A 24883-nucleotide genomic window follows, 5' to 3' on the forward strand; every position below is an offset into this window, starting at 1 on the left:
CATCCTACACCAAAATTTCTTTCTTTCTTTTACTATTGACTTGCAGGTTAGCTCTTGCTCGCTGCTGGCCTCCATCTGGGTGTAGATTCTGAACAAGCTAGTACAAGCTGTTCGTGCTGAAGGGCATGGCAGAGCCTGGGAAAAGGAGCCATTTTTAAGTGAGTGAGAGGGATGCCAAAGCCAGCCCTTCCATCTCCCTTCTCCCCCCCTGCCCCTGAAAATAGTCTTTGATGTAGCCCAAATTCCAGCGGCTTCTGTGATAGTTGGCAGAGGATTGCAGAGTACAAGATGACAACAAAAGGCTTTTGGAAGCTGTTGCACTTGGATGCAAAATTAGGGCTTCTGTGTCATCTCAAGAAAGGGGGGGGGGGAGCCCTCCTTTCCTGCCTCCCTTGCTTGTGGTGGGTGTTGGAGAAAGGGGGCAGTTGCAGACCCAAAAGCTTTTCTGTGTCTTTCTAAAGTTCAGGCTCAGGAGCAGTTGCATAGATTATAATGTTTTAGATTACGTGTATTTTGGGTTTTAGTTTACACATCCACTGCTTCTGTTGTTTGTCTTGAGATTATTATTTTTTTAATCCAGCAACAAAAATTTACAAAACAACTAATAAAAAAACAAGCCTTTCTCCGAGGCATGTGAACAGAAGTGTCCTTGGAAGATCTTACTTTTGTGTTATGTTGTATTGATCATTAGCCATTGCAGATTACTGAAGTGTCTCTCCCAATACCTGAGAAAGATGAAAAGAAAGCATAGATGGAGACCAAGGTCCCCTGTATGTTGACTCTTTCTGTATATTTTGATATCACAGTTGTATTCATCTGGAATTTTTCAAGTGTGCAAAATCTTTACCAACCCTTGGTAGGGACAGTCATTTTGAAAGTGTCTTGTTTTAAATCTTTGAAAAAAGCAGAGTTTGGCTGGGATTGTATTCATTATGCTCTTAAGTAGTTTTGCAAAGCAACACATTTTTTTGAGAAATACAAAACATTTCTGTGGAAAAATGCAAAAGCCCCGCATCATCACTACTAATAACACCAATAACTTTCAAGGATGTGTTCACACTGAGCAATATCTCTGTGTGACTCTGCAATAAAGGGGTGAATGAACAGGATCATTCACTAATACATTAATCCCCAAATATGCAGTGATTTAAACCCAAATAAATGGACTTCATCATTTCCTAGATCTGTGGTTCCTAATGTGACCCCCGTGGTCATCACAATGCCTTCAAGAGCTTGTTACCTGCCAAGGGCCCCTGCTGCATCCCAATTTTTATTTCTAAAATTGAGTGAGTGTTTTGCATGTTAGATTGGAAATGTTGTTTTGGAGGTGGGGAGGGGCCTGCTCCCCTCCCCCCGTGTTTTACTTGTAATATGTATATGAATGGTTTTGCCTGGTTTTTCTTTTTCTTTGGTGGTGGTGGTGGGAGGTCTGAGCATTTCCCATTTCTTTTCTGTGAAATTTGTACTTTGTTGTGCTCACAAAAGTTTCTTTGATGTCAAAATGTGCTCCTGGGCCCTAAAAGTTTGGGGAGCCCTGCCCTAGATAAATGGAAGTGCCCCATGGGTACCACTGAAGCAACGACATTGAATAAATTATCTCTGCAGTTGCACTAATTGGGGCTTTTTTTCCTAAGATATTCTAGAGAATGTCATCCATAAAATTGTCACTCATCTCCATTTCTGTTCCTTATTTCTAACAACTTCTAAGTTGGGGTATTATGGCTCTGACTGTACAATCTTTTTAACAGGAAGAAGATTACGAGGGAAAGCCTTCTACAACGTCAATGGAAAAGTCTACTGTGAAGAAGACTTCCTAGTAAGTAAGATTTTAGGGCTTTCTGTGTCTTTTTTGGCAGTGGGGGAGCAGGGGAGGGAAATGACAAAATATGGCAGCCCTCAGCTCAGACATCTGTGGTTAGGAGGGTGGATGCCAGTCATAACAAAAGGGGAGGCCTGTGAAACTTCCGTTTGTCTGTCATCACTGTGAGCCCCAACGGTGGGGAACTTAGCACAAGCAAAGGAAAATTTGCAGATTGACAGATGAGTAACCGTTTTATTTAAGCAGCAATTATGGTGTATACAGAAAAGCAAACAATAATGACAAGAATTCCAGAATCTGGCGAGTAGGCTGCTCTCAGCGATGATGCAACATCCCCACATCTGCCATCCTGACCTTGGGCTAGTCCAACAACCTCTCCCTTGGAATGTCTTCTCCCTCCGTTTCATTCTGGGTTTCTGCATTTTGGGGGCCCTCGGGCACTATACCGTCAGTGCAAGGCTGCACCTCATCTTCTTGAATACTATTTTGCAAAGTGGGAATGGGAGAGCAGTCGGCCCCCCAAGTGGGAAATGCCTAGCCTCGCCACCCTCCTGCACCACCCCTATTCTCTTTGTAGACCACATGATTAGTGAATATTTTCTTTCTCCTGTCACAGAACATGGGCTGAATCAACTGCATGGTAAATAAGACCAATCATCTTTTAGGAGATGTGTGTTGTACAACCATTAATGGATTTTGTGTTTATAATTATTGCTGCTGCTCTTTTGGACTGAATTGTGCTTGTGTCCCTTGTAACTCTTGGCCTTCTGGTGGATTATTAATGCAGAAACAAACAGATAACTTGGAGCACAAAGATTGTTTGTCTTGCTTCTTGGCTTTGGTGTCTGCAAACAGTCTATGACTGACTGCATGTCGCCCTCATCCTGCTTCCAGCTTTGGGATGGGAACGGGTGATGGCTGTATTAGGGTGCTGCAAAGGTGTTTGAGATATCAGGTGGGCAGTGAAGAACAGGCCAATGGAAAACAAACCATGCTTTGCTAAAAGAAACTGCTGTTTCGTTGAATGTGGAACAACTCATTAGCTTAGTGTTACATATGAACGTGGCTGCTATTGCCTGTTGTGGCTGCTTAGGCAGTTGGACCAGGCCTGGCATTCAGCAAGGGGACCATTCTTGCATTAGAGAGGGGAAAAAATCCCATCTGCCTTTTGCTCTCATAAATAATCCCAACTAGACATTCTTCCTCCATTTTGTCGATAAATTGCAGCGTAATTAGAGGCAAAGGAAATATGGCTTGCTATTTTTAATCAGGAACAACTTGGGTGCTCTCCACCCACTTGCCTTTAAATACCAGGTTAAAGAAAAGCCAAATAACTCACTGTTGATACTGGCAAAAGATTGAGGAGATGTTTTCCACACTGTACTGAAGCAGACAGAGTGTCTGGCAGTGAGGTCCATGGCAGGAGCTGGAGGACTAGAGCTCATTACCAGGCTTTCATGATGCTAGGAATAAAAGCTGCATCTCATTTACATTTTAAGTTGTCAGTACAGTCTGAGAGATGTAGTCAGCCAATTATAAGTTGGACTTGGAAGAGATTGGAAATATCTGCAGAATTGGAGCTTCAATAAACTCTCTTGCCATTGGTCCATCACAAGTGGGACCTACAACAGAATGTTGCAGCGTGGACTTCAGGGCACCAGCCGCGTCCCTTTCCAGGCCACTCCCATTCCCCACCCAATGGTGGATGTCCCATTGTTTTTTCCCTCTCCTAAAGTTGTATGTCTGGCAACATTGGAGTTCCCCAAAGACTATTGATACATTCCTTCTTCTGTATATTTTGGCTGCCTGTGGATCAGCATTTGGTGAACTGAGTTCTCTGTTACTATGTAGATTGTTCTGTAGTATGCTTTGGTATCCTCGGAGTCTCATATATTACAGTACTTTGTTTTTAAGCAGCTTTCTTAACAGTTTTCTTCATGGTTCTAGAGAAGAGTCAGGAAATACCTGGGGCCACATTGGTTGAAGTCTCAAAAACGAAATCATGTTTTTTGGCATGGCTTCAGGTGGTGTTAAGTAGCTCATGAGTAGGACCTGGGAAACCAGGGTTCAAATCCCCCCCCCCCGCTGTGAAGCCTACTGGATCACTTTGGGCCAGCCACTATCTCTTAAGCTAACCCGCCTCACAGGGTTGTTGTGAGGATAAAATGGAGAGAGGGAGAAGTGTGTTTGCTGCCTAGAGATCTTTGGAGAAAAGATGGGATACCGGTGCAATAATAAATAAAGTAAATATATCCCTGTCCAGGAAGTATAAGAAGTGCAGCAAAATTCAACAAGCAGCGTCCACTCCAGCTCTTGGAGGAAGTATGCTAACATACCTCTTTGGCTTTTTGTAAGTCACATCCCAGCTGTGCCGGATTCAGTGTGCTTGATGGCTGTGCAGCCCACATTGTCCACTTTTTCATAGAGCTGTCCTTTGATGACAAAATACACACCTCACCACCAGACAACTTTTTTGAATGGACCAGAGAATAGACAGCACCCCTGCCCCCGTTGTAAATAAAAGGCTCAAATCTAAACTTAGCCACCTCTTCCTTGCATCATCCTGTTTTGGATGAGCCTCCATAGCACACCTGTCTCTTTCTCCCAACCTCCATAAGAAGCAGCCCTTTTTAAACCTTAAGTGCTGTGTGGTTTCTTTAGAGCCTGCTCTTTCTTATGCCACTTCTTGCCTAAGTACCCTTTGGCCTCCTGCCCTTTTCCTCAACACAAGTCCACTCCTTGCTCTGTGTCCTCCTTGCAGGCCCGTGCAAAGCTTGTCTGAGGCCTGGGGTGGAAGTCTTTCAAAACAAAAAAGCAGCTGGCCCCTTTGGGCCACCTTCTCCCAGCCATCTTAGCTTTCTGAGGCTCTGGGCAAGTGTATTTGGATTCTCACCCCACCCCCACCCCACAGGCCTGCCCCCTTGTCTCAGGGGCCTGCTGCGTCTTGGCATCTCTACATCATGGGAGCAATTCCTGGTCTTAGCCTGCCCTTGTGTGAGGTTTTAGCCGCAGTCAAACTGGCAACTTTCCCTTCCCTCACAGAAGTCGGACTGCAAAACACTTAGCTTCATAAGCAACTGAACAATTCATGCCATCCATCCAGCTCAGTGTCAGTCTTCATCGCAAGCACACCTATAGCTAAATTCCACATCAGCCGTTCACTACTTTCCTGGCTCCTCCGTGTGATGTCAATTCTCTTATAGTTATATTAGGAGTTATGGTAAGGAGCTACAGGCAAATAGCAGCCACACCCCTCTTAACATCATCATCATTAATCAATTGTTTCAAGACAATAAATATATCAAAAGCAATTAAAATCCAGAAAAGTAGCTACTGCATTTAAAACAATACAAAACACAAACTCATGCAAAAACCTCTACTCTTCATCCTTACATACGTCAACATTCCTTTTAAAGTTCTAGTGGATGCAGGAAAAAACATGCTTGTTGAGGTTGCGGCTTTCTGAATATACAGTGCACAGATCAGGTCCAACTTTGCCTGTTGGCCACAGATATACATAATTCAACATTATGTTAAATGCTATTGGGTGACATAGAAAAGGCAGAACTACTCAACACCTTCTTTGCCTCTGTCTTCACCCAAAAGGAAAGCGATGCCCAATCTCAGGCATCCTCAAACTCAGCCCTCCAGATGTTTTTGGCCTACTACTCCCATGATCCCTAGCTAGCAGGACCAGTGGTCAGGGACGATGGGAATTGTAGTCTCAAAACATCTGGAGGGCCAAGTTTGAGGAAGCCTGTCCAACCTGGTGATAACAGAATAAATGATTTAAGGTGGGAGCTGCAGCCCAAGATAGGAAAAGAGGTAGTAAGGGAACACCTAGCTACTTTAAATGGATTCAAATCTCCAGGGCCTGATGAGCTGCATCCAAGGGTATTAAAGGAGCTTGTGGATGTAATTTCAGAGCCTTTGCCTATTATCTTTGAGAATTCTTGGAGAACAGGTGAGGTCCCTACAGACCGGAGGTGGGCAAATGTTGTCCCCATCTTCCAAAAAGGGGAAAAGGAAGACCCAGGTAGCTACCAACCAGTGAGCTTGACATTGATACCAGGGAAGGATCTAGAACAGATAATTCAACTGTCGGTCTGTGAGGATTTAGCAAATGATGCTGTGATTACTAAAACCCAGCATAGGTTTCTCAAAAATAAGTCATTCCAGACCAATCTGATTTCTTCTTCTTCATGGAATTACAAACTTGGTGGTTCAGGGAAATGCTGTGGACATAGTGAATCTTGATTTCAGTAAGGCTTTTGACAAAGTCCCCCATGATATTCTCACAAGGATGCTGGTAAAATGTGGGTTGAACGAGGTAAATGTTAAGTGGAGAACTCATTAATGGTTCCTCGTCATCCTGGAAAAAAGTGAGAAGTAGGGTGCTGCAGGATTCTGTCCTGGGCCCGTTGTTGTTTAACATCTTTATAAATGACTTGGGTGAAGGAATTGATGGGATGCTTATCAAATTTACAGATGACACCAAACTGGGAGGGTAGCTAATGCCACAGAAGACAGAATCAGAATTCAAAATGACCATAACAGATTGAAGAACTGGGTGCAAGCTAACAAGATGACTTTCAATAGGGACAAATGTAAGGTTCTGCACTTAGGCAGGAAGAACCAGATGCACAAATTAGCATGGGGGACATCTGGCTTTCTAGCAGTACATGTGAAAAGGATCTAGGGGTCTTGATGGGCCACAAGCTTAACATGAGTCAACAGTGTGATGCAGCAGCAAAAAAAGCTAATGCTATTCTAGGCTGCATCAACAGAAGCTTAGTGTCCAGATCAAGGGAAGTAATAGTAGCACTCTCTTCTACCTTGGTCAGACCACACCTGGAATACTATGTCCAGTTCTGGGCACCATAGTTTAAGTAGGATGTTGACAAGCTGGAACGTGTGAAGAGGAGGGCAACCAAGATGATCAAGGGCCTGGAAACTAAGCCTTCTGAGGAGCGCTTGAAGGAGCTGGGTATGTTTAGCTTGGAAGAGGGGAGACTGGGAGGAGATATGATAGCCATCTTCAAATAACTTATGGGCTGTCACATGGAGGAGGGAGCATGCTTATTTTCTCCTGCTCTGGAGGGTAGGACTTGAACTTTAAGCCGCAAGAAAAGAGATTCCGACACAACATTTGGAAAAACTTTCTGACAGTAAGAGCTGTTTGGCAGTGGAACAGACTCCCACAAGAGGTGGTGGACTCTCCTTCCTTGGAGGTTTTTAAACAGAGGTTGGATGGCCATCTGTCATGAATGCTTTAGCTGAGATTCCTGCATTGTATTGGGGTTGGACTAGATGACCCTTGGAATCCCTTCCAACTCATAAGATTCTACGTACAGTGGTGCCTCGCAAGACGAAAAGAATCCGTTCCGCGATTCTCTTCGTCTAGCGGTTTTTTCGTCTTGTGAAGCAAGCCCATTGACGGCTTAGCGGATTAGCGCTATTAGCGGCTTAGCGGATAAGCGGCTTAGCGGCTTAGAAAAGGGGGGGGGAACCCGCAGGAACTCGCAAGACATTTTCATCTTGCGAAGCAAGCCCATAGGAAATTCGTTTTGCGAAGCACCTCCAAAACGGAAAACTCTTTCGTCTAGCGAGTTTTCCGTCTTGCGAGGCAATCGTCTTGCGGGGCACCACTGTATTATTTCCCCTTCTTTGGGACTACTTAATTTTAATTTTATTTTTACATTGCTATGTCCCATTTAACAAGAATGCCTCATAGGGTGTAAAACAGTGCTAAGGAGAAAGAGAAGTGAGCTCATCTGCAAAAAGAAAAGCAAAAGAAATGAATCTGCAAGAGATCAGATGGGGAGGTACCCTGTGGCTGGAGTGGATAACAGGAGAGCAGCCAGCCATGTAGTCAGTTTTTAGATTTTCAGTTCCTTTAGCCTCTGGGCAAAACTGGGAGGTCTGCCTATCAAAGAGTTTTTTAAAAAAAGCATAAAGGGGGAATTTCCAGTCACAGAGGAGCTTGCCGATGACTTGTGCAGTGTTAAATCAGCATAATATTTTTTTTTCTATACTGCAAAAACAAAACAAGAAGTCCAAGTGGGAAAAAGTAATGATGGAGGGCACTGGTTGTAAGAATGCAGAAAACACATGAAGGAAAAGGTAGACTGGCCTGAAAAAGATGAGAGTTGTTTCTCTTTATGGTGAAGGATTTATACTCAAAGCTGTGATTATTTTAGCAGAGCTTTTTGCACATTGGACCAAACAGTCCTTTATAAAATTGAGGTCCAAACACAGGGTGAAATGCTGATGAATGTAAGCTGACTGAGGGGACGCTGCCTCTCTGTATTCTTTGGAGCAAAGTCTCATTGGAGATTTCTGCTCAACAGTGAGACAGTCATGGGGTTTTCTTGTGAGAAGTTCTAAATTGGAAAGCACTTTGCATGTGCAAGCCTGCATTATCTGAATCATTATCCTAGGCTAGGTGTGTGGTGGTGTCATTATGGGTTTTGTCAAAGGTCTTTTAAATGCTGACAAAGCCATTCAAATAAATAGTGGTTATGCTGCGTCAGGAGCCTCAGAAGGGTTTATTGTTTGCACTCTAAATTTCACTTCACAATTCTTAGATGTGGGATATGTTTGGGGTTGGGGGGTTTATACAAGCCATCACACACAGAGAGCGAGGGAGAGCATTTTAGGCTTAGGTCTCTAGATCATGGGCAGGCAAACAAAGGCCCGGGGACCGGATCCGCCCCAATCGCCTTCTAAATCCGGACTGCGGATGGTCTGGGAATCTGCGTGTTTTTACATGAGTAGAATGTGTGCTTTTATTTAAAATGCATCTCTGGGTTATTTGTGGGGCATAGGAATTCGTCGTCGTCCAAATATAGTCCGGCCCCCCACAAGGTCTGAGGGACAGTGGACCGGCCCCCTGCTGAAAAAGTTTGCTGACCCCTGGTCTAGATCATCTTCCCCAGCCTGGTGCCCTCCAGCTCTTTTGAACTACCCCTTCCATCAACTCCAGCATCACAGCTATTCCAGCTGGAGCTGTAGGCAGTTGTAATCCAAATTGGTAGTTCTGGCCTAGGGAGTTGCAGTTCAGAATATCTGCAGGGCACCTGGTTGGGGTGGGGGCTGATCTAGAACCCCAGGCAAGGAGGTACAAAGGTTGCATGATAATGAACTGAAAAGGGTGTTCTAGAGCATTTTCTCAGAGGAAATCCTGAGGTTAAGATACTTCTCTTTCTAGCCTCTGCCTTTTCTGTTCTTTACTAAATGTATGAAAATCCATGATTGTGTTCTCTCCTTTGTTTTGCTCTTAAAATAAACTTTATTCAACAATCAACATTAACTTACACAACAACCCACTCCAATATACAATATACAACAATACACAAGGATGCATCACTAATCACAAATTTTCCTATGTATGCTTTACAGAAAGAAAAAGAAAAAGAAGAACTTGTGTTCTCCCCTTTGAAGCAGCATGTAATAGATGAATAATTCAATTTAAAAAACAAAAACAAAACACCCATAAACAATTCATTCACAAAATGTAGACGGAAGGAGTATGTCTTCTGTGTATTTTATATTGAGTCTGTTTTAATATTAGGCGATTAGATGCCCTGTGTTCATTTCACGTATAAACTCTATCAGATTCTTTTTAGTCTGTTTAAAATACAGTGTGTTCAAAATTAGTACGTATATATTCAAGGCTAAATTTCAAAACAGTGATAGGAAATCCATCCATCTATCCATCTATCCATCCATCCATCCATCAGATTTGTATAATGTTGCTTAGTAACATTGTTGCCTGAGTGGCTTACAGCCTAACACACCAATCCAAAGGCACCCCCCCCCCCATGATAGGCTATTCAGAGTTTGTTTGATTGGAGGTGTCCTTCCAGTCAGCTCTGACAGGTGAGCCTTCCTCTAGCCACCAAATGGGTACACAGCAGGGAGATGGGTGTTAAATCCAGAACACGGCAGAAAATCCCAAAACAGTTGTTGAATTTGTGGCTATTTTCTTAAGTGGGAAAATCATCTCTTACAAACAACTTCCCCCCCCCTTCCCCCTCCTTTTACAAACTCACTTATTCCATTAAACACAAAATATGGGCTTAATGCAATTGGTTTAGTCACATAGAAAATAGATTTTGTATCAGCTTCCCTCTTTTCTCCACTAAATAGCATAATTTATGGCCATCCAGGGACCATAAATGATTTCAACCTGCCTCCAAGGCCATTTGATTCTTCAGGAGTTCTGTCCCCTATTAATCAATAAATGGTCCTTTGCCTTTCTTATCAAATGACAGCCAGATGGTTCAATTAAATTCACAGTGACAGGCTTGGAGAATTAGCTAGGCTTACACCATTGATAATCCTTTGCCGTCTGCCCTTCCCACCTGTTCCTCTTCAGCCCTGAGGTCATGGCCTCATGAAACATGCTGGCCAGATGGTCACCGCTATAGCCAGAAGCCCATGCCTTCTGGAGGCTAGTGCTTCATTTTCCTGGTGGGATAAAAAGGAGGAGAGCAAAGCAAGAAGGGAAGACAGCAGAGAAGATCTTGATGATTCCTTAAAAGTGTAGGACAGTTGTGCATTATTGCTTTCAATTTTTCAGGGAAACCTTTTCAATGGACTCATCTGCGGAGGGCCCCCAGAGCACCCTGGTTACTCAGTTCATGCTGGGCTATGGAAAAGTTTGTTGGGCCTCACCTGCCGATAGGCACCCCACAGCTGCCAAGCATGCTCTCCCCACCCCCGGATATTGGATTTGAGTTAAATCCCTGCGCACCGCAGTCTTGAATTCTGGCGCACTTTTCAAAAAGAACAGCTTCCCTGGCTAACTTGCAAAGATGTCATGAGGCTAAACACTCCCAAGTTCCTTGGTAGGAAGAAGACTACATCCATTTTAGCATGTAAGACTAAATCATAGCTGTCAACTTACAGATTTGAAAATAAGGGACCAGCAGCCTTGAAAATAAGGGACCTGCAGCCTCACCTGTTCCAGGCACTCCAGTCTTCCTGCAGTCTGGTCAAACCCATGCTGGTAGCTCTGAGAACACTGTCCAACCAACTTTGTAACCAGAGGTTCAACTGAATAGAATCTGAATCACATGCACCACAAGGCCTATGCAGCCTCAACTTAAGATGGCTCCCCGGCCTGGCTTTGCACTGCAAAGTTTGCAGCAGCATGTGCAACAAAATGGCGTCCGGCATTCAAAAAAACCCTCAGCTTGCATTAACTAGCCACACACAAGGCATGCAAGCTCCACCCCCCAGTCGTTCTTAGACTTCTTATTGGGTGAGCAACACAGCCAAGCAACACAGTTGGAGCCTCCCTCCTCCCTGGCCGGCAGGGAAGGAGGGAGAGGAGCTGCTTCCTTTGAAATTTAAGGGAAATCATTTAAGGGACATTTAAGGGACATCCATCAATAAGGGACAGCAGCGGGACATGGCCCTGGAATAAGGGACTGTCCCTTCAAATAAGGGACACTTGACAGCTATGGACTAAATAGATCTGGTCTAGATCTGTCTTTGTTTTTAAATCCATTCTCCATAACAAGGCCACATATATAAGAGTTACAGCCACAGTTATGTATCTAGAATAAGCAAGTAGGCATTCAAAACTACTTGCTTAATTTACTTTTGATAACATAATTTGGGATTAGTTCATGGAATTGTAGAATCCAGCCCCTTGTAATGCAGGAATCTCAGCTAAAGCATCCATGACAGATGGTCATCCAGCCTCTGCTTAAAAACCTCCAAGGAAGGAGAGTCGACCACCTCCCAATAGAGTCTGCTTCACTGTTGAATAGTTCTTATTGTCATAAGTTCTTCCTGATGTTTATTCAGGATCTCCTTTCTTGTCATTGGTTTGGGTTCTAGCCTCCAGAGCAGGAGAAAACAACCTTGCTTGATCTTCCATGTGACAGCCCTTTAGATATTTGAAGATGGCTGGAATATCTCCTCTCAGATTCCTCTTTTCCAGGCTGAACATATCCAACTCCCTCAACCATTCCTCATAAGTCTTGGTTTCAGGAATAGTTAAGGGAGTTGGGCATGTTTAGCCTGGTGCAGCGTGTGCAAAAAAACCAAAATGGCACCGAATACAGTGCAGAGAAGCAACAGAGTAATAAAGAATAAAAACAAATACTAAGGAATAATTATTCCCTTAAAAACACAGGTGCATGCACACGTATGTAGAATCTTGGATCCAAAATCAGCTTTAGGTCAAAAGCAATTTTGATTTGCTGCAATTTTTAAAAGATTTGTGGGGGCTTTAAGTGAATTTGTTTGTTGAAATCCAGCTTGTTGTAGTTTATTTTAAAGTAGCTGCTCTTCTTTTGCATTCACCTCCTGCATTTTTGTATGTGTTAGTGTGTGCATGCAAGCACATAGACCCACACACCTCTGTATTCACAGTGACTAGACGCATGGCCTCACACCCCTGCCTCCACCATGCTTTCAAGGCCATTTGACGTGGTCTAGACAAGTTCACCTCTTTTCCTGCCCTTGTACTGTGTTCCATGTCTTATCTACAGGATACACTTCAACACCCACACCCCACAGAAGTGATCCCTGCAATAGCCCCAAATTGGTTCAAATAATCAAATGCCGAACTAAGCGGTGGCTTAAGTCAGACCAGTGCATTATTGAAAGGGTAGTGCTGTGCCAATAGTGGAGCACCCCTTTTGCATGGGAGAAGAGGGCAGTCGTGTGGCATCATATTTACACTGGACTGAAGGAAGGTGAGGTAAAGTCCATCCCCTAGCAAATAAGTGTTTAAAGATTAGCTGGCTGGTATTTCACAGAGGTTGTGGTGGGTCGGTCATTTTGGTGTTCAAAGCACTTGTCTGGCACACTCTGCTTACACATGTATGTTTACATTTTGAGGGAGGCTGAGAAAACGTAATCTCTTGTCTTTAACTATCCTCTCTCATTTTCTGCAACTAAACTCTACCATTTCAATTGCAACAAAACATATCCTCACCCCATATGGGAAGTACTCCTGTTTGGGGTTCCAGGCAGCCTGGAAAGGAGCCTGATGATGCCGGACAAGCCTTCCAAAGAGAGGGAGAGTGTTCAAGGGAAGGGAAGGGGCCCCCGTTTTCTTCTCCATCTCAAGGCCTTCCTGCGCTGTGTGGCAAGAGGGATCAGGCTTTGCTACCTGCCACTCAACATACCTGGTACTTGCTATTGTAAAATTGTGGGATATGAGTGCAAAAGCAAAAATGGTTAATCCCACCCTCTTTCTGTTAGCTGGAAACATTATCAAGTGACATAGGGAGGGGAGATTTTTTTAATAACAAGAAAAATACCAGGGACCTGATACTCTTCCTCTTCCTCCTCCAAGATGCTTACTGTAAGTTGTCAGAGACATCAGCAAGCTAATTCCTTGGCCAAATGTCAACATTCTGTATCTCCTGCAAGCTTCTTGTTGGGCTGTTTGTCTCTTTTTAAAATATTTCTCATTCCTTTTTCTCAAAAAGTTTTGAGAAAATACAGTTACAACTATTATCTATCTGTCTGTCTATCTATCTATCTATCTATCTATCTATCTATCTATCTATCTATCTATCAAATAATAATCTGATTGTAAAATCTGCCCTGGAACAACGGCCATGGCAAGGATGCAACCATAAACACTTATTAGGTACAGTTTGACCAGCCACTGTTTTTGTTTCACCACCACCATTTTACTCTGCTGAATTTAACTCAAGGATGCTCAGTTTTATTAGTTCATTATATGTTACTGTCAGTCTATCCTTTTTTTGTGTGTGCAATGTATTTATTATGTATAATCTATTAATGTAAAAGTGTTGCTGCCCATCTCTTCTTCATTTCCAAGCTATATCAGCTACCTTTGGAGTTACCTCCTGTGTGTTTTCAAAGAAACCCCTTAAGCAAAAGTACCAAAAACTTGCTCAATCAATATCATAATTCTGCATTAAGGGTCAATTTCTGCTTGCAGAATCTCAGAATAATTATTCTCCCTCTGAAGATGAGTGTTTAGAGGGATTTAGAGTGTTTAGAGCCAGTGTGGTGTAGTGGTTAAGAGCGGTAGACTCGTAATCTGGTGAACTGGGTTCGCGTCTCCACATGCAGCTGCTGGGTGACCTTGGGCCAGTCACACTTCTCTGAAGTCTCTCAGCCCCACTCACCTCACAGAGTGTTTGTTGTGGGGGAGGAAGGGAAAGGAGAATGTTAGCCGCTTTGAGACTCCTTCAGGCAGTGATAAAGTGGGATATCAAATCCAAACTCTTCTTCTTCTTTTGCATCCATGTTTCCAGATTGGCAGTTGCCCTTCAAGATTTGGCTGGCTTACCTTATTGTTGGAGTGGGGAGCTTTGGGAGGTAAAACAAAACAAGCAAGAGAGAGGAAGGAAGCAAGTAACCATCTTTCCTTTTCCCTCCCTTTCTTTCTTGAACAGTATTCAGGTTTTCAGCAAACTGCGGACAAGTGCTTCATTTGTGGACACCTCATAATGGAAATGGTAAGAAGAGAGGCTTCTAAAATGTGCAATAATATTAGGCGGGGTGTGTGTGGTTTCTATTCCCCTCTTTTACTTCCCCTCCACCCAAACATGTATACACACCTTAAGAAATTTCCTTTCCTTCCTGAAATGCCAACAATAGTTCAAAGATAGAGTAAGGTGCCTTCATGTTGTTGGGATTTTGGCGGAGGTGGTGAGAGGAGAGACTTCACCTATTAAGTGATGGAGTCCTAGCTTGCAGTAACTGACTAGAAAAGAGACCTCAGGGTCACTGTGAAGAGCTCAATGAAAGCAGGGAAATAACACAGCAAGCTGCGTTTATACTGAATCAGACCATTGGTCTAACTCAGTATTGCCAACACTGGCTGGCAGTGACTTGGTTAGACAGGGAACACCACCAGCTCTACCTGGTAATGTCAGGGACTGAACCTAGGATCTTCTGCATACTAAGCAGATGTTTCACCACTGTGTTGCTTCTCTTTCCCCAAATGCCAACCCATTTCGTAGTAGCTGTTGTGTAGGTAATATACCTCCAAGGGAATGAGAATTGATTTTGGGGCTGTCTTTGTTTCTTTTCCAGATTTTGCAGGCCTTGGGGAAGTCCTACCATCCTGGCTGTTTCCGCTGTGTGGTCTGCAATGAATGTCTAGATGGCGTCCCGTTCACTGTAGATGTGGAAAACAATATTTACTGTGTGAAAGACTATCACACGTGAGAACGCAGAACCTTGTATGTTGGGGGGGACGAGGAAGAGGGGGGACGGACTGTGCATGAGATGAGGAAGAGCTGATTGTTGCTTTCAGGTATTGCAAAACGGCACCGAGAAGAAAGCATCATCCAGTGTTAAATCAAATTCAAATACCAGGGAGTAAATGGGGCGAAGGGAGAGAAGGCCTTGCAATAATTTTGCACATTCCAGCAGATGCTCTTGAATGCCAGGCTGGCATTAAACAAGGAGGTGCCCTGAGCCTTGAGTGCACCCTTTTAAATTAGGGAGAGCCAACATGATATCCTCCAGATGTTATTGGACTACAATGCCCAGCCACCATGGCCCAGTGGTCAGGGATGATGGGAGTTGTAGTCCAATAGCATCTGGCTGCTCCAGTTTTAAAGGGCTTTTTTACAGTGCCAAAGAGTAGGCAAAGCATCAGTGGTCTTTGAAGGGCTTGATGTATCAGACCTCCAAAGTTGGAGCTCCCTGGGGGGCTCTGTACAATCTCCTTTCAGTCTCTGCTCAGAAAGAACACATGCAGTGTCAGTTGCGGGGCAGGTTTTGTGTGGTTTGGGGGAAACTGCCAAACACCAGGTGAGCCAAGTTTACCCCTTCCAAACCAGAGGTTTCCCCACCTCTTCCAATGTGTGTGTGTTAATTAAAATATTTGGGGCTTTTTAGTTTAGAGAAAAGGCATGTAAGAAAAGGCATGCTAGACGTGTATAATATTATGTGTGGTGTAGAGAAAGTGGTTAAAGTTTTTCTCCCTCTCTCACAACACTAGAACTTTTGGGAACGTCTAATGAAGCAGAGTGTTGGAAGACTCGGGACAGATAAAATAAAACATTGCCTCCCATAATACATAGTTAAATTATGAAATTCCACCCCTATTCCCTCAAGATGCAGTAATGGCCATCAACTTGAATAGTTTTTAAAAGAGGACTGGCCAATTAATGGAGATTAAGGTTACTGGTGGCTGGGTCCTGGTTGACCACTCCAAAAACAGCCTGATCCAGCAGTCTGTTGCGTTCCTAGCCAGCCTACTCTAAGTTGGGGTCCTCCAGATGTCTTAGAATGTAACTCTCATCAGCCCCAGCTAGTATGGCCATACGGTGCTTGGGCTGATGGGCGTTGTAGCCAATAGAATCTTGGTTGGGGGAGGCCAGTTTAAACTATTGAACCCAGTGCCTCATAAAAGTTTAGAATGCCAGCCCCTGAAACAGGTGTGGGGAACCTCTGACCCTCCAGGTGTTACTGAACTACAACCTCCATCTTCCTTGCTCATTGGCCATGCTTGCAAGGGCTGATGGAGTTGTAGTTCAACAACATCTGGAAGGCCTAACACCTGCTTACAGGTTGAGAAATTCTGCTTGCTCTTAGTGATGATACATTGTGAATTTACTAATAAGGGAAAGGGTGCTTCCTCAACCGGGTATTTGGGACTTGAGCCAAAAGAGAAGACTGCTTGAGCAAGACTTCTGCTATAGGGACCCCAAACTTTAGCTGTAGTTAAAATGCTGTCATATTCTCCCACCCTTCTCTTAAATTTATTTTGCTTTCTTTATTAAACAAGAGTGTGACATACTTTCTCTTTTCATACTAGGGTTTTTGCACCAAAATGTGCTTCCTGTAACCAGCCCATTTTACCAGCACAGGTATGGTATTCCATTTGCATATACTTTGCAGCCTTCCCTATGCCTCCTTAAATTTACTAAGAAGGCAATACTTTAAAAGTGTTGTTTGAACTTTGCTGACATAGAATTAAGATGCTCGCACACATACAATGAAGATGATGAGATCATTCTAGGGCTACTTTGAAGCAAGCGACATGTGGTTGTCTCAAATGCAGGTTCTTCCACATCCCCTTCTCTGACTCACTCAAAGGTAGGTTAGCAAGGTTTCTAGTAAAATCCATCTGCCTGTTCACGGCAGAGATTATACAGCCTTTTAAGGTGGATCTGCTCCCTTCTGGACTGCAAATAAAATACATTGTCTACAGACCTGATGTTCTAACCACATCTCAACTCAGGCTGACTTTGGAACTGTTTGGCAGGGGTCTGTTCTTTAAACAAAAAATGCGCCCTCTTCCTCCATGAGATTTAGCTACTCACCTCCATAAGCATATCAAATTGTCTGAAGCAAAAAGCCCCCAGCTACAACTGACAGCCAGGGAATATTCGTTGAGTTTCTTTTTGTTTATTACGTGGTTGTGCAAACGAATACAATGTGCTGAACAGAATTGCTTATTGCTGGTGATGTTGAATGTGTTGACTACAAGGTCCTGACATGCTTTTCTGGCTAACAGTAAATGTTTGCAGCCTAAGTAAGTGCACCTGGATAGCAGTCAACCACAGCAACATCCATTCCATTTTTCTCTAAAAGCCATTCCTGGGTCATTGGCGAAGAGTCAGCAACATACTGGACACAAACTGTTAGGTGGTTCTCTTAGGTGAGACATGTGAAACAGTATGATAACCTTTCCCTAGACCAGCAGATAAAATATCTGCATGGCACAGAGCTCCTCTCCCCACTCACCCTGAAACTCTAGTATTTGCTCCTGTCCAGATGTGTGTAGCTGTAGGTCCCATTTTCTTTACAATCTGCAGGTGTATGGGCCCCTCCCTTCTCTCTTGAGTGCCCCAACAAAGCTCTAATTCTGCGGGGGGGGGGGGGAATCTGCACCTCTGCCTTAAGTTGTACACTGAATTTTGCAAGGAATTATCCTTGCCTGACAGAAGAATGGAATAAAATGGAACAATTCTGCTTCCACTAGAGCCAGAGTCCAGAAACCCCCTCCCCAAATAAAGCAAAGAGTGGGTGAAGTAGAGAGGCATTTTCTTGTTAAGTTGCAAAAATAAAAAATAAAAATGAGGAGGGGATTCCCTGAGGGCCTATTTCCATTGAGGGGGAAATTATAGAATGCTGCCATACCTTACTTGTTACCTTCCTCAAATCAGGGTTCCGAGGAGACCATCCGGGTGGTGTCGATGGACAGGGATTACCACGTGGAGTGTTACCATTGTGAGGTAAACCTTGGAGCTTCTCTGGTGCTGAATAAGGCAGGCTCTTTGGCCTTGGTCTAAGCCAGCCTTCACTAACTTGGCGCTTGTGCCTTACCCACCCGCCATTTTTATTTTTACAGTATTTCGATTAGAAAACATGTCAGGGTGCTTTACAATAGCTCCTAAAACACAATTAAACAGCAATCTATATCAGGAAAATAATTTACAGCAGTAAAATGCAGCACTGGAAGCAGCAGCAAAAATTCATCAAAGGATAAAAGGCTGAGGAAACGAAATGGGCAGCTTTGCCAGTCACTTAAACATTAAGATAGGGCCAGGTGAGCTTCCCTGGAGAAAGTTCCAGAAGCTGGGAGCCACCACTGAAAAGGCTCTGTGCACTGCTTCCACCCTTTAGGTGGCAGGAGAATCTGGAGAAGGGACTATGAGATAGAGCTTGGTGCATAGTTGATGTGGGAGAAGCATCCCCTCAAGTATCCATGCCACAAGCCAGCAAGCGCTGTTGGGAGTTGTAGTCCAAAACACCTGGAGGGCCACCAGGTTGGTGAGGGCTGCCTAAATGTGATTCTTTTCATTAGGAGTTTCCCCCAGCTGTCGTAACATGTGCATACTCTTGTTCCTCTTAGGACTGTGGACTCCAGCTCAATGACGAAGAAGGCCGCCGTTGTTATCCTTTAGAGGGGCACTTGCTTTGCCATGGTTGTCACATCAGGCGCCTCAGTATGACAGTGCCACCCCACCCTCCCCCTGGATACCCAATGCACATTACAGAACTCTGAGGTGTTTCTCACCCCATCAAATTGCAACCAGGAGGGAGGCCGTTGTTGGCGGGAGAAGATTTCCACAGATGACTTGTCAGTTCTTCTTTTAAGAGACAAAGCAGCCAAGTTTATTTATTGCTTCTGAGACTGAAAAGAGAGGTGCGCCTCTCAGAGTGTGTGCCTAAATAATTCCTCCCAAGACACTGGGTACTTGAAAAATGATGCACCACGTGGATGTAACTGTAAAAGTGCAGCGAGAAGTGTTGTTTTCTGTGCTATGCTAGGCAGGGCCATCCGTTCATCATAGTTTTGTCCCATTGTAGTTTGGGTCCCTGCAAGAATCTTAACCGCTTGCAGCAGTGCTGCAGGAGAAAGTGGATAAATGCTACATTTTTATGCTGGGTCTCATTGTATCTTGGCTTGAGGCGTTTTGAGAAATGACCTCACAATATGAGGGTCTGGGTGGTTGTTGCAGGAGAGGATTGGGTTTTGTTTTGTTTTTTAGTCATGGTCAGATTTAAACATAACTTAAGAGAAAGAAGTTGTTCTGTGGGGGAGAAATTCATTGTCTTAGGCCATGGTGCTTTCATACAGTGCCAACAAGAGAGATGTGGAAGAAGCTCTTTGTAGAATATTATATGAACTGAACCCACTGAGGAATCATCGATGCAACAAGCATTTTTGCAGGGGCTTTCTTAGATGTTTGGTATCCCTTGTGTGGGAGTTCTGGTGCCCATTATTTTACCAGTTTAGGGATGCAGGCCAGATCCAGTTACAACATAGTCCAAGACTGCAGGGCAGGTTGAGACTTCATAGCCTCCTTGAGCTGGCAGGCAGCTATATAGTTATGGGCATAGTTGCTTATAATAGTACTATTGGTGTACTGGCAGGGACTAATGGGAGTTGTAGTCTAAAACATCTGGGAGGAAGGCTGGTGTGATGGGATGCAGAAACCTGAAAGGCTGCCTAAGAGCTGAGATGTTCCCACCCTGCCTTGTGATGCTCCCTTGCTCATTCAAGCCTAATAAGAGGCAACGAAGGAATGAGAGTCTCCTGTTTTAACATGTCTTTCCTCACAGTGACTTGGCCCTGGCACTCTGGACATCACTGCCTGCTTATTAGTGGCAGATAAACAGCCACTAGGGGTGGCTTCCCAGGTCCTCAAATTCTGGTGTGTGTTTTTTGTTTTTTGTTTTGGTCAGTGTCTTTGGTCAGGCTCTCTCAATTTCAGCTAATAACTTAAGTCCTCCTGACTATGCAAAATTCTACTTGTTTTGCAATTGTGCTAGATTATATGTTGCCTTTGTTGTGTGTGTGTGTTTTTAAGGGCAGCAGATTTATGGTGTGGTTTCAGTTGCAGGTGGCAGACATGCTTTTTCCAGAGAGGTCCTTTTGAATTGGTTTGCTCCATGCTGGATTTTTACAGCTTGCCTCTTGATAAGCTCAACTCTGGAGGTCAAATTATTAATGATTGAATCCCCAGCATTTTCAAACTGATTTCAGGTTATTAGGAAACAAGTGACCCTTGACAAGCACATAGCAGTTTTCCAAGGAGGCCCTGAGGGGCATTTGCCCCATATCTCCCCTCCTCCCACCCGACTTTTTTTTCAGGTTGAAGTGGGGTCATGCCACATTTAATAAAGGCCATTTAAACATCGTGTAATCACCTAGAATGTCTGGCAAGAGCAGCTTGTTTGGACAGTTCAGTAACAAGAACCAATCACCCTGGAAAACAGGGTGGCGGAAGATGGGAGTCACTGATAGATTTGCCAGTGGTATGCTGAAATTTTCATTTGCACCAAATCCACCTTGAAAGTCTTTACCCATCGCCTCTCCAGAGACAATTTTATGATGTGCAGACCTACTTGGAGATGTCCTTGGAGGCCAAGCGGAAGTAAAAACGATACTTAATGACAAACACAAAGAGTTCCTTGAAATGTTCATATTTTCCTGTTTTGCCTGAGCTCCTACAAAACACCCAGAACTCTGTAGACTCATAAGACTTTATCGACCTTAAGCATGTTTTAACTGGTTTTAGCTTTTACATGCGGGGGCCAGATTTCTGTCTGTTGTAAACAGTTGTATGCTCCAGTAATTTCAGCAAAACTAAGAATCTGATCCTTTCGTTTTCAAGCTGTCTGCCACAACAGCCAACAGAACATCAGTGTTATGCTTTGAAAGCAAACCAAACCAAACCCCTCAAAGCAGGCTTCACACACCACGTCTGCTCTGGCTGGATTTGATGGAAGTTCTATTCCAACAAAACCTAAAAGGCATCAGTCAAGGAAGGTACCAAACTGTTTTGCTGGAATTATACAGAGAAAAAATAAATGGCAAAGGAACGGTTTTGAGATTTTGCCCCCTTTTTATATTATAAAGTATAATGGATTAAAAATATACCTGTTCTCTCTCCAGCAAGGAAGAAATGCTGCCTTTTTGAACTGATGCAGGATAATGCTTGGGCCCTCTTGGTGTTGGAAACAACAGTCTTGATCCAGTGGGCCCAGCTTGTTTCATGGGGTGTGGAGGCTAGTACATGCCACAACCTGGAGTGATGGATGCTCGTCGTATTTGGATCCCTTGTACAGCATGCTTTGTTTCTCGGAACATCAGAGGTAGCCATTGAAGTACCTTCAGATGCTGTTGGACTGCAACTCTCATCATCCCTGAACATTGGCCATACTAAGCTGAGCTGGTGGGAATTGTAGTCCAACAGCATTTGTGTTGGTTATCCCTGCTGAACGCTCAACATTGTGCATGCTCTTCTCCTGTGATTCTCTGGGTTGGGGCCAGTCCACCTAAAACCAATCTTCCATCATTTACGTTTAACTCTCTTCCTCTCTTCCCACCCTATAACCACAATGGGAGTTGCAGTCTAGAACATCTGAAAGCCGCCAAGTCAGGGAAGTCTGTATTACCCAGTGCCTTGACCATATTAGTGGCAAACCTTTGAATTCATATTCCTGCCTTAATTTTCAGTGAATAGCACAACATCCGCACTATGTACATACACTACTGTTTTTACTGTTCTAAACTGACATCCGTTGGAATGGAGTATTTAATTTCACTTGTTAAAAATGTTTCAGGTCTTTTTTTTTTTTCTTGTCTTTTTTTTACGCAGTTCCGTATTGTTGTATAGATGCTGAACCTTTTTATTTCTAGCAAGACCAAGTTTGCCCTGTCCAGAATGCAGTCATTTTCCATAAACTGTTTTTCCACAGAAAGCGGAATTTGATCACGGCTCAGTGGGCTGTGTCTTGCCAACTTTTTTCTTTCCGTTTTGAAAAACAGAGCTTGTTTAGATTTCCTTAATTATTTTTTGTTAAGAAGAAAGCATCCAGAAAGCTTCCCACAGCGACTCTGAAATGGTGTGCACTGAAATTAGAGTGAAACGTTTTACCTCTTTTCCTTGGAAAGTATAAAAAGAAACTCCCTTCAAGTTGTTGTTTTTGGGGGGTGCGCATAGCTCAGTGTGCAGGCAGTCCCAGACTTCTCCAGTTGAAAGGAACAGGTAGCACGTGATGCAAAAGGCCTGTGTCTCCCTGTGTCTCTGCAGAATTCCTGCCAGTCAGGAAGCAACACTGAACTAGAATAGCCTTTGCCAACGTGGTGCCCTTCAGATGGGAGTTAGGGTCCAATATCTGGAGGGCACCAGAAGGCTGGATTAGAGGGACAAAGAGTTTGAGGCAGCTTTTTATGCTTGCTTCGAGAGAATTCTTATTTAACAGGGATGGAACACTTCTTTCATTTGTGCCATAATATTTATTGGTGATTTTTCCTATTCTTTCTACTTTCACTTTCATTGCTTAGTCTTTGCATTAATGAAAAAAGCAGGAATTTTGCCTTCCACATTTCTCTCTTGTTGGAAAATGCAAAAGAACAGCCTACTTGGAAGTTCCACCATATCCCTTAAAATTATAAGGTTCCAAAGGAAAGACCAAAGTAGTTTTGAATTTGAATGAAAAGAGAATTGCTTAAAAATAGAGGGTGCACATTCTGAAATTCAGAATTTCAAGAAGTCCAAGAATTTAAACCAAAGCTCGAAGAAGGCACACAAAAGCTGCTTTCTCATGCCCTGAGGAAAGTTTGTGATTCATCATGCAACTAATGCCATAACTAGAGTATATAATTTGACTTAAATTAAGTTTTTTTCTTGAGAATTATTTTCATTTTCTTTAAAAGAATATAGTTTTTTTTCCAAGAACTTGGACCAATGTTGATTTTTATTTTGTAGGAAATATATTAAATGCCCAATTTGTATATCGTGTCTAGTTTACATGCTGCAAATATGTTAGTTTAACCTTGTTTGTATATATCATTCTAAAACCTTCGGCCTTTTAGTTAGTACATAGATTGACTTGCCAGGTTTTTGTCTTGTCATTTGGTTTCCTTGATTGTTGAAGAATTAAAGTTGGGAAATGTAGATTTATTTATCTAAAGAAGCTGCTTGCTATCGTCCTAAGTTATTTTAATATTAAAAGTCAGAATTTCATTTAACCTTAGATGTTATAATCTGCTTTTTTTTTTCAATAAAGACATTTTGTAGTTACTTCTGATTTTATAGTGTGTTACCTAGAAGGAATTGATTGGTTATGGGAACATACTGCGTGTTTCATGCCATGCTGCTCCAAGACCTTTTTATTTTGTCATTTAACTTTTATTTTTTAAAAAACAAATAAATGGCAAAGCTGCATCAGGAAGCAGGGCATTTAAAGTGGAAGAGATGGGGAAAAGATGGTACAAGCCTTTTCTTACCCACAAATCCACACACACCCCTCCAACAGCTGTCCTTTGTACACTTTTAAATGTGCCAGTGGTTTTGTTTTGTTTTTTAAAGGGTTACAGTGGCCACTTTCCAGTCCTCACGTATGTAAGCTGATCTTAGAAAGAAATTTTATATTTGTGTTAGAAGATCAGCATTTTCACATCTTGTGTTCTTTTAAGAACTTTCTGGTAGATGCCACCTGGACCTGGTGATTTGTTCATATTTAATTTGTCAAAAAGATCTGCAGCTTCATCTCTTGTTACCACTATTTATCTCACTTCCCCAGCTCCCTTCTTGGGATGATTGAATCAGCAATTTTACTGCTGGCAACTGCTTTTTGAAAGTTGGGAAGAAGAGAGGTTCACCCCACAGGAGACAAAATTGTAATGAGGCCCATTTTTAAGGTGTGGTGTTATGCACTTAAAGACAGAAGTCTATCAAGTATTCTTAAAAAATAAAATAAATCCAGAATTCATTATCTGAACGGATTCAGAGCTTAAACTGCTAAGGTAGTTATACTGCTTTGACTTTCCTGCATACATCAAAGTCTTCTGTGGAAACCTGGGACTTTAAAATAAAATAAAATCTGGTAGTCATGGTTTAAAATCTACTAAAAGCAGCAGCAGCTTATCCCTAAATCCTCCCTTTTACCTTTATTATCAATGTGATGCATCTCTGTGGGTGGTATTATTTTGACCCACCTCTGCAAATATCGGTGGGGGAGAGAGGAAATGAGATCATTGCCAGTCATGTAGAGGCCAGTCAAGAAAGAGGATTTATTTTTCTGGCTTTAGAAAAGACGCCCTCATTTATAAGAGACTGGAATCTCTAGATCAGCAGGTGATCAGCTAGACTTTTCATCTTTTTTTTCTCCTAGCAATATTGGGTGTGCCCCTTCTGCAAAAGCTTTTCTAGCATTCAAGCCCCCTGATCAATATTTGCTCCAATGGCCTTTGCGGTGCATGAAGTGCTATTGTTCTTTGTGTTTGGAAATGCAGCAATTGCTCAGCTGCTTTTAAAAGTAGCCAGGGAGCAAAAGGAGGAATGTGAAGCAGGAAAAACAACTCCTAGAGATGCCTTAAACAAGCAAAGACTTCACACTAATTGGCCCAAAAGGTGCTTTTTTTCCCTTTTACTTTTGGCAAAAACTCAGCAACAATGAAGTGTCTCCTAATCAAACAACACGATCTGTTAACAGCCCAGGGTTCACAAATAGATGCTCCAGATATTTTTGGACGATAAAAAGGATGCAGGTAAGGTTAAAGATTGCATTTAAATGCTGCTTACAATGCCGGCTGGGATATTCTGCAAGACTTAGGACACAATCCAGTGAGAAGTCTTGAAA

General features: G+C 43.0%; 1 protein-coding gene across 2 annotated transcripts in view; it reads left to right on the plus strand.

The window, feature by feature from the left end:
* Positions 1–23322, plus strand: part of WTIP (WT1 interacting protein) — a 57131-nt gene extending 33809 nt beyond the window's left edge. The window contains exons 3-8 of one of the 2 annotated variants that reach the window (XM_079988422.1): positions 1749–1816; positions 14218–14280; positions 14861–14991; positions 16596–16647; positions 17950–18018; positions 18639–23322. In XM_079988422.1, the coding sequence (XP_079844548.1) occupies positions 1749–1816; positions 14218–14280; positions 14861–14991; positions 16596–16647; positions 17950–18018; positions 18639–18791 (536 nt within the window). In that variant the 3' untranslated portion in view covers positions 18792–23322. Of the gene's footprint in view, positions 1–1748; positions 1821–14217; positions 14281–14860; positions 14992–16595; positions 16648–17949; positions 18019–18638 lie in introns of those variants that run through there. The other variant, XR_013841891.1, reaches the window with a different exon arrangement.
* Positions 23323–24883: the final 1561 nt, after the last annotated feature.

The sequence above is a fragment of the Podarcis cretensis genome (assembly GCF_951804945.1).
Source record: "Podarcis cretensis genome assembly, chromosome: 8".
In the NCBI taxonomy this organism is placed as follows: Eukaryota; Metazoa; Chordata; class Lepidosauria; order Squamata; family Lacertidae; genus Podarcis; species Podarcis cretensis.